Source organism: Jaculus jaculus, chromosome 10 (genome assembly GCF_020740685.1).
Source record: "Jaculus jaculus isolate mJacJac1 chromosome 10, mJacJac1.mat.Y.cur, whole genome shotgun sequence".
NCBI classification, from domain to species: Eukaryota; Metazoa; Chordata; class Mammalia; order Rodentia; family Dipodidae; genus Jaculus; species Jaculus jaculus.
Window position 1 is genome coordinate 3,402,910 of NC_059111.1, and position 9,565 is coordinate 3,412,474.

Consider the following 9,565-nt stretch of genomic DNA (forward strand, 5'->3'; position numbering starts at 1 on the left):
CAGCTTAGTGGACTATTCTGATAGGAGTTGAAAGACCTGAATGCAATAAGAGCTTTAACTGTGAGGTTTGGCTTGTGACGGTGAGAAAGAGCTTTGTCTGGACTGGGCTAGAAGCAGTCTGTGTGAATGCTTGCTGTTATGACTGTGCCCTGAGAACTTGTGCTTTTGCATAGAAATGGACTGGTATGAGCAAAGGGATATGGCACAGAAAAAATTGAAATCTTTGGGCTGAAACTTCTGCCCATTCAGCTGCAATTATGAGATTACAACCTTTGAGATTGGGCCATCTGACCTGCACTGGGGCAACAGGAAGAATGTAAACTCTTTTGAAGGGGCCTGAGTGCTCAAGGAGTGTCTTATTCTTCAATGTCCGCTGTATTCCCCCTGGATTAACAAATTGGCATCCTACCTGGTATTAAGGACTATAAGAAATGCAGGAAAGAGAGGGTCATTGAGTTTGCAGCATGGTCTTGTGTTTTGGAAACGGCTATGGGCAGTGTGAAGCAGGTTTGCTGGATGCCTGCATGGAGACCTGATGGAGCCATGAGGATGAACCATGGGATGCAGTGGAGCTGCCAGCCCTGTATGAAGTTTTCCAGGACTGTGAGTAGCCTAGCTGAAGGTCAGAATTGGAACTCCAGAGACTTGTTGCTGGTTAGAATTATCGGACTTGGAGACTTCACTGACTAGTTGTTGGACTTGGAACTACAGGGTTTGATGTTTGCCCTGTTTAAATCTTGTACTGGCTGAATATTTGCTATGCCCAGTGCCATCTTTTGCATTATGAGTGTTTATTCTGTGCCAATATAGGTTTTAGGGGGATTTTCTGGTATTATGGCTCAGTTAAAAGACCTTGGATTATAGGGATGTTTGAACATCATTAGGAGTCATAACAAATGCGGGGACTTTTAAAGTTGGATGAACGCATTGCATTTTATATCATGTATGGTTTTATCAGTTTATGGGGGCCATGGGTGGAATGTGGTGGTTTGATTCAGGTGTCCCCCATAAACTTAGGTATTCTTTTTTTTTTTTTGGTTTTTCGAGGTAGGGTCTCACTCTGGTCCAGGCTGACCTGGAATTAACTCTGTAGTCTCAGGGTGGCCTTGAACTCACGGCGATCCTCCTACCTCTGCCTCCCGAGTGCTGGGATTAAAGGCATGCGCCACCACGCCCGGCTAACTTAGGTATTCTTAGTGCTAGAATCCCAGCTGATGGCGATTTGGGAATTAAAGCCTCCTGGAGGCAGTGTATTGTTGGGGGAGGACTTATGGGCATTATAGCCAGGTTCCCCTTGTCAGTGTTTGGCACACTCGCCTGTTGCTATTGTCTAGCTTATGTTGGCCAAGGGGTGATGTTCACCCTCTGCTCATGCCATTGTTTTCCCCTCTGATCATGGAGTCTCTGAGCCAAAATAAACCCTTTTTTTCCCACAAGCTACTCTTGGTCGGGTGATCTCTGCCAGAAATGGGAACCTGACTGCAACAAAGGCTTAGGATGGATTTGATGGGCCAACAGGCCAATCAACATGCTGAAATTCAACTGAGGGGTAAGAGTGATGGTCAAGGCAACAATCATAAGGGTAAATCTGAAGGGTTGTTGCTAACTATATATTTTTTGTTTCAGTTTGATTTTGGTTTTTCAAGTTAGGGTCTTGCTCTAGCCCAGGCTGACCTGGAATTCACTATCTAGGCTCAGGGTGGCATTGAACTCAGTGATCCTCCTACCTGTGCCTCCTAAGTGATGGGATTAAAGGCATTTTCTACCATGGCCAGCTACTTTTTTTTTTTTTTTAAATCAATGACATGATAGATAGACTTATCTAATAGCAGAATGCCAACAGAGACCTAGATTACAGTTGTTTTGTTTCTTGAATCAGGATCTCACTAGGTAGCCAGGCAAGCCTCAAATCTGTAACAATTGTGCCACCTCTGCCCTGAGTGCGTTCTTTGTGCAAACCTGCCGGGAGGAACACAAGAAGCATCCAGATGTTTCTGTCAGCTTCTCAGAGTTCTCCAAGAAGTACTCACAGAGGTGGAAGAGCATGTCTGCTAAAGAACAAGGAAAGTTTGAAGACATGGCCAGGGTGGACAAGGCTCATTATGAGAGAAAAATGAAAACCTATGTCCCTCTTAAAGGGAAACAAAAAGTTCAAGGATCCCAATGCACCCAAGAGGCCTCCTTCGGCCTTCTTCTTGTTCTGTTCTGAATATCGTGCCAAAATCAGAGAACACCCCGCCTATGCACTGGTGATGTTGGAAGAAACTGGGAGAGATGTGGAATAACACTGCTGCGGATGACAAGCAGCCTTTCGAAAAGAAAGCTGCCGAGCTGTGGGGAAAGTAAGAAAAGGATATTGCTGTCTACAGAGCTACAGGAAAACCTGATGCAGAAAAAAAAAAAAGAGTTGTCAAGGCTGACGGCTGGAAAGAGCAAGAAAAAGAAGGAAGAGGAAGATGAAGAGGATGAGGAAGAAGAGGAAGAGGAGGATGAGAAAGATGATGATGAATAAGTTGGTTCTAACGCAGTTTTTTTTTCTTGCCTATAAAGCATGTAACTCCCCTGTATGCAACTCACTCCTTTTAAAGAAAAAAAATTGAAATGTAAGGCTGTGTAAGATTTGTTTTTAAATTGTACAGTGTCTTTTTTTTTTTTTGTATTGTTAACACACTACCGGATGTGTCTTTAGATAGCCCTGTCATAATGGCATTTTCAATAGTCACAACCTTGCCTGGTACAGTATGGGGGTTGTAAATTGGCATGGAAATTTAAAGCAGGCTCTTGTTGGTGCACAGCACAAATTAGTCATATATGAGGACGGTAGTTGGTTTTTTTTTTAATCTTTAGTTGTCTCTGATGTAGCTTATATGAAATAATTGTTCTGTTTAACTGACCAGCACTCTGTAATTGCAAAAAAATTGCAGCTGTTTTGTTGACATTCTGAATGTTTCTAATAAATACAATTTTTTTTAATTAATATGGTTGTCTGAGATTTTCATAGGTCTGAGATTTTTCTTCTTGATGGGAAGCTAGTATTCTTGCTTTTGCCCATTTTGGGTCACTTGGATTATTGTAGTGTTTATCTTTTCATATAGTCAGGCTGAGTAAAATACTTTTGTCTACACATGATAGGGGTAATAAAACATTTTCACCCATAACTGAAACTCCAGAATCTCGATCAGTGGATGAGTTCACATAGCCCATCAAAGTTTACAACATGAAGAGTAACCAATTGTTTTCATAACATGGGATTATTAGAATCAAACAATTTGAAAGTCTGTCCTTGAAGGACTAATAGAAAAGTATGTTCTACTCTTTGAATGAGGACTCTGTATTCTTTAACTCCCATCAACATGTGATGGCAATTATATTTTGAAGTTCCCACATGAAAGAAGACCTAAGAATGTACCCCCAAAAGCGTGAGTCTAAAATACAAGGCTGGAGCCGGGCGTGGTGGTGCACGCCTTTAATCCCAGCACTCGGGAGGCAGAGGAAGGAGGATCGCCATGAGTTCAAGGCTGCCCTGAGACTACATAGTGAATTCCAGGTCAGCCTGGGCTAGAGTGAGACCCTTCCTCCAAAAAAAAAACAAGGCTGATATTAAACGTTTTGTTGACTTTAGTCCCAGAGAAGGCTATGAAAGTGCTGGCTATACACTTTCCCATTTGTCTAAATATGGACTGCTCAGAAAATAAGGCTATTACAAGTATTTTTAATTAGTTGGGCTACCTTTTAAAATTATGCCACATTTAAAATTAAAGTAGGATATATTTTCCTGTATTGTGATTTCCCCTTTAATAAATCAGACATGAGGAAGAAAGACAAACTTCACATCTTAGTATCAGTTACCCGACTGACTTTATTTTTCTTTCCAAAACCCAAACTCACTCATTTGAGTCGTATTTATCTCCTTAGCAGTTTAAGGAACAATCTGGCGAATTTTGTGGTCTTGAAATTATCGTTCTCTTAAAAGTGCCAGTGTTAAATAGTGTTCTTGTAATTTTACAAGCTTTTGTGATGGGAGTGCTGTTTTGTTATATAATTTTGACTTGGATTCTTTCCATTTGCATTTGTTTATGTAATTTCAGGAGGAATACTGAACATCTGAGTCCTGGATGATACTAATAAACTAATAATTGAGAAGTTTTTACAAAAAATTAAGGGGGCTGGACAGATGGCTTAGCGGTTAAGGCATTGTCTGCAAAGCCAAAGGATCCTAGTTCGACTCCCCAGTACCCATGTAAGCCAGATGCACAAGGGGGCACAGGCATCTGGAGTTCGTTAGCAATGGCTGGAGGCCCTGGCACCCCCATTCTCTCTCTCTCCCTCTGCCTATTTCTTTCTCTCTCAAATAAATAAAAATAAGTTATTTTTTAAAAAATTAAATTCTTAGGTATGCAGATCTAGGAGGGGACACTGGTAGGTCACATACTCAATTACTGCCCAGCACTTCCAAAGCCACCATTCCATGTACAGTTCCACCAGCAGGGAGAGATGGTCCCACTGCTCTGCAGCAGGGACTCTAAGCTGACTGGGGTGACCCCAGTGACCATAGAGGTTCTCACTGGGGATTATTTTGGAGCTGGTATCAAACCCAAAATCTGATGAGCTTGCCTGCAAAGCCTAAAAGGACCCAGGTTCAATACCCCAGTAACCACATAAACCAAACACTCCAGGTGATACATGCATCTGGATGCATCTGGAGTTTGTTTGCAATGGCCGGAGGCCCTGGTGTACCCATTCTTTCTCTTCCACTCTCACTCAAATAAATAAATAAATTTTTCAAAAATTAACGAAGATAGTAAATTAGGGAAATGATTTAGGAAAAAAAAAAAGCTAAATGTGGAGGCACACACCTTTAATCCCAGCACACAGGAAGTAGAGGTAAGAGGATCACTTGAGTTCCAGGCCACCCTGAGACTACATAGTGAATTCTAGGTCAGCCTAGGCTAGAGGGAGATCTACCCTCAGAAAAAAAACAAACAAAACAAGAAAGAAAAAAGGAACGGGGTGTGGTGGCGTACACCTTTAATCCCAGCACTTGGGAGGCAGAGGTAAGAGGAATGAATACTGAGCTCAAGGCTACCCTGAGACTCTGCAGTGAATTCCAGGTGAGCCTGGGCTAGAGTGAATCTCTACCTTGAAAAACCAAGAAAAAGAAAAAAAAAAAATAAAAGAAAGAGAGGGAGAGAGAGAGAGAAAAAGGAAGCCACATTTGAAAGGCAAATGTAGGACTGTTGATGAAAGGATCAAATTTGCTCCAGTTTAAGCTCCAGCTAAGCCGGGAGAGGCAGGCAAGACTTTTGGGAAAAACCATGAACAAAGGGCCTGGCCAAGGTGGTGGGCTCTGGGGACTGAATCAGTTTCTGGAGACATGTCCAAACATACCCAGACATGTCCCTTTCACAACCCTTCGTGCCTTCTACCCCAACCAATCAGAGATGTACAACTGTAACTGCTGCTTGCCTCACCAATCATTTTAAATGATTACCTAACCCGCTTGGAATTCCCCTAGTTGTGCTTAAAAGGGGCCTGCGTGCTCCTCTTGGGGTCACCATTTTGTGTAAATGGTTGACCCTCACATGCTGGCTGACTCTGCAGAACAAACGCTCTTTGCTTTTACATACTATTTGAGTCTGGGGTCTTTCTTCAGTGATTCTCAGACCCTTATAGTTGGAGAGTTCAAGGCTACCCTGAGGGTACATAGTGAATTCCAGTTCAACCTAGGCTAGACTGAAACCCTACCTTGAAAAATCAAAAAAAAAAAGGAAAAGACAAAAAGGGGGCTACAGGGATGACTTAATGGTTAAGGCTCTTGCCTGGAAAGCCTAATGACACAAATTCAATTCTCCAGTACCCATGTAAAGCCAGATACACAGTGGTGCAGCTAACTGGATTCATTTGTAGTGGCTGGAGGCCCTTTCTTTCTGTATCTCTCTTAGCTTGCAAATAAATAAATAGGGCCAGGCACATGCCTTCAATCTCGAAAAACCAACAAAAATAAATAAATGAGCCAAAAAGATGACTCAGCATTAAGGTACTTGTTTACAAGGCCCAATGGCCCAGATCCAATTTTCCAGTACCTACATAAAGCCAAATGCAGAGTGGCACATGTATCTGGAGTTCATTTGCAGTGGCAGGAGGCCCTGGCATGGCCATTTCTTTCTTTCTCTCTGCTTGCAAGTAATAAATACAAATACTTTAAAAAGTGCTGGTCATGGTGGCGCATGCCTTTAATCTTAGCACTTGGGAAGCAGAGGTAGGAGGACTGCAGTGAGTTTGAGGCTACTGAGACTATATAGTAAATTCCAGGTCAGCCTGGGCTTAAGCGAACCCTACCTTGAAAAAAAATGTGCTACCTTTAAAAATCATTTCCATTATCCATCATTTATTTATTTAAAATGCACCTATTTCACTAGCTCAGTCAGTGTCCAATCCAGCGGTCCATTAAGCAGCCCCATTTGCCCGGCCACCTGAGCTTCCCTTCTCTTCAAAGTCTCGTGCCAGTTTCTCCTTTTGTTTCAATTCCTTTTGGTCTCTGGAATACTGTTCAAATATGGGCTGATAAATATATATTCCTCCCACAATTCCAAGGATGCTGGCAAAAGCCAGTTGTGGTAGAGTCAGTCCCCTGAACATGGCTGCAGAACACACCACACTGGGCTCCTCATCCAGCAGATCTCTTCAGACCTGTACAGAGACCAGACAACACAAGGCAATCAGTACCACAGCTTTTATCAAGACTTTATGCCAACACTTTGCTCAAGCCAACTATGGCTTTGTAGCAATATACAGGAGTCACTAGTAAAATGTATAGTGGCGCACACCTGTGATCCCAGCACTTGGGAGGTGAAGGCTGGAGGATCAGGAGTCCAAGGTCATCCTTGGCTACAGGAGACCATGTCTCAAAAACAAGCAACAAAATTAAAAACAGTAAGAGCTGGAGACGTGGCTCCGCCGCTAAAGGTACTTGCTTGCAAAGCCTGATGACCAGGGTTCAATTCCCCAGTACCCATGTAAAGCGAGATGCACAAAGTGATGCATTCATCTAGGGTTAATCTGCAGCCACAAAGGCCCTGCTATACCCATTCACATTCTCTGTGTGCAAATAAATAAATATTAAAAAATTTAAAACAAAATAAATACACAGGGAATATGGGGCTAGGGGACATTCTAAGACAAAACTAAATCCTCACCCATTGCAGAATGTTGTCAGTGAGTTATCTCTTTGTTCTGTTGTTTGAGACAAGGGATCCTCCTCTCTGCTACCCAAGTGCCAGGGTGACAGGCTTGTGCCACCAGCCACCAACCTGGCTTTTCAGTAGCTTTAAACTGCCAGCTTTGAAAAATGACAAGAGGGGCTGGAGAGATGGCTCAGCGGTTAAGCGCTTGCCTATGAAGCCTAAGGACCCCTGTTCAAGGCTCGATTTCCCAGGACCCACATTAGCCAGATGCACAAGGGGGCGCACGCGTCTGGAGTTCGTTTGCAGTAGCTGGAAGCCCTGGTGTGCCCATTCTTTCTCTCTCTCTCTCTATCTGCCTCTGTCACTTTCAAATAAATAAATAAAAATAAACCAAAAAAATTTTTAAAAAATGACAAGAGTGGGAAGAGTGGAAAACTCACACTGATCCTCTTACCTCTTCCTCCCAAGTGCTGAGATTAAAGGGGTGTGCTACCATGTTCAGGAAGAGTACTTATTTTCATTTAAACGAGAGAAAGAGACAAGAGAGAATGGGCATGCTAGTCTAGAGACACTGCAAATGAACTCCAGGTGCATGTGCCACCTTGTGCATCTGCCTTACTTGGGTACTGGGAAATCCAGCCTGAGTCCATTTCTTCAGCTGCCAATCCCCCGCCCACACACACACCTTTTTTTTTTTTTTTTTCTCCCAAGGTAGGGTCTCATTCCAGCTCGAGCTAACCTGGAATTCACTACGTAGTAGTCTAAGGGTAGCCTCCAATGCATGGAAATCCTACCTCTGCCTCCCAAGTGCTGGCATTAAAAGTATGCGGCACCATGCCCAGCCTTTTGTTCCTTTTTTAATAATTTTATTTGTGTGTGTACACACCTGCAAGTCCTTTCTCTAGCCACTGCAGACTCCAGACACATGCACCACTTTGTACATCTGGCTTTATGGGGATAGTGGGGGAACTAATGTTTTGCAACAATGCACCTTTATCCACTGAGCCATTTCCTCAACCCCTGATTTGTTCTATTTTTAAAAATTTATTTATTTGTGGCCTGGGGAAATGGCTTAGCGGTTAAGGCATTTGCCTGCGAGTCTAAGGACCCAGGTTCAATTCCCCAGGACCCACATAAGCCAGAAGCACAGGAGGCACATGTGTCTGGAGTTTGTTTGCAGGGGCTGGAGGCCCTGATGTGACCATTCTCCTGCTTCTTCCCCTCTTTTTCTCAAATAAATAAAATATTTTAAAAAATAAAATATTATTTATTTGTAAACACAGAGAGATAAGAGAATATGGGTGCACCAGGGCTTCTAGCCACTGTAGGAATGAACTCAAGATGCATATGCCTCTTTTTGCATCTGACTTTACATGGGCACTGGGAATCAAACCCAAGTTGACAAGCAAGCTCCTTAACCGCTAAGTCATCTCCCCAGCTCCCTTGTTCCGCTTTTAACAACTGAAAAAAAAAAAAAAAAAAAAACCTCACAACAAGACATAGTATTTTCCAGAAATATCCCTTGCCAAATACTTTAGTACATGGGTAAATGTCTGTGAGTGACAAGAGCAGAGTAGTTACATTTGCTCAGATGTGATCCCAAAAATCAGTACTGGCAGAGAAGGTACTGAAAGCTAGCTTGCCCTTAAAAGCTCTCAAATGCAACTTAAACGAATGTGAGAAAGGTTTCTTTTCTTCTGGACTATCAGGCTGAGTACACAAATGACAACTTCCCCAATCTTGCTTTAGAGCCCAAAGAAAGGCGGAGATTAAATAAGTAAGAGGAGGGGCTGCAGAGACGGCTCAGAGGTCAAAGGCGCCTGCTTGCACAGCCTGACGGCCCCAGTTCCAGGTCAAGCCAGATGCACAAAGCGGCACGTGCCCCTAGAGTTCGTCGGCAGGGCGCCCATTTTCTCTCTGTCTCTCTCATATAAATAAGAATTTAAGGCCAGAGCGACCACTTGAACCTTATGTAAATTTAAAAAGCAAACAAACGGGGACTCCGGGAGCTCGGCTTCTGACATACGCGCGTGCCGGGCCCACGGGAGTAGCCGAGGTGACCCGGAACTTCTGGCGGCCGGCCGGCGCTCTAGACCGCCGCGCCTCAGTCCCCCATCGCGACGCCGCACCCTCCACCCGCCTGCCTGCTCACTGACACAGGGGACTTAAAGCTCCACGCCGGCCACCAGCACGTACACAGGAGACAACGACCACCCGGGCCAGCGTCCCGTCCCTCACCTGCATCGCCCGCCCGGCGGAAGTGAGACCCCGCTCCTTCCGGCAGCGTTTCCGGCTATCTTCGCGCACGGCGACGGCCGCTCGCCGAGGCCAAACTAGTGCGCGGAGCGGCCGCGCGCTTCCCCCGCCGGCTCGGCTCCCGG

The 9,565-nt window shown here is 44.2% G+C and overlaps 1 protein-coding gene across 3 annotated transcripts; it reads right to left on the reverse strand.

Annotated features, from left to right (window-relative positions):
• Nucleotides 1–6,371: 6,371 nt before the first annotated feature.
• Nucleotides 6,372–9,543, reverse strand: Pigbos1 (PIGB opposite strand 1). Of its 3 annotated transcripts, none has more exons than XM_045159927.1 (2): nt 9,423–9,543; nt 6,372–6,690 (listed from the first exon to the last, which is right to left on the reverse strand). In XM_045159927.1, exon 2 carries the CDS (start codon nt 6,637–6,639, stop codon nt 6,448–6,450), a length of 192 nt encoding a protein of 63 aa, XP_045015862.1. In that variant the 5' UTR covers nt 6,640–6,690; nt 9,423–9,543; the 3' UTR covers nt 6,372–6,447. The 3 variants fall into 3 exon arrangements, with proteins under 3 accessions (XP_045015862.1, XP_045015863.1, XP_045015861.1); XM_045159928.1 differs by having other exon boundaries at nt 9,381–9,425; XM_045159926.1 differs by lacking the exon at nt 9,423–9,543 and adding an exon at nt 9,341–9,418.
• Between the last annotated feature and the right edge of the window lie 22 nt (nt 9,544–9,565).

Excerpts from the sequence above, each read along its gene's own strand:
- Pigbos1 (XM_045159927.1), bottom strand. The coding sequence starts at position 6,639 with ATGTTCAGGGGACTGACTCTACCACAACTGGCTTTTGCCAGCATCCTT.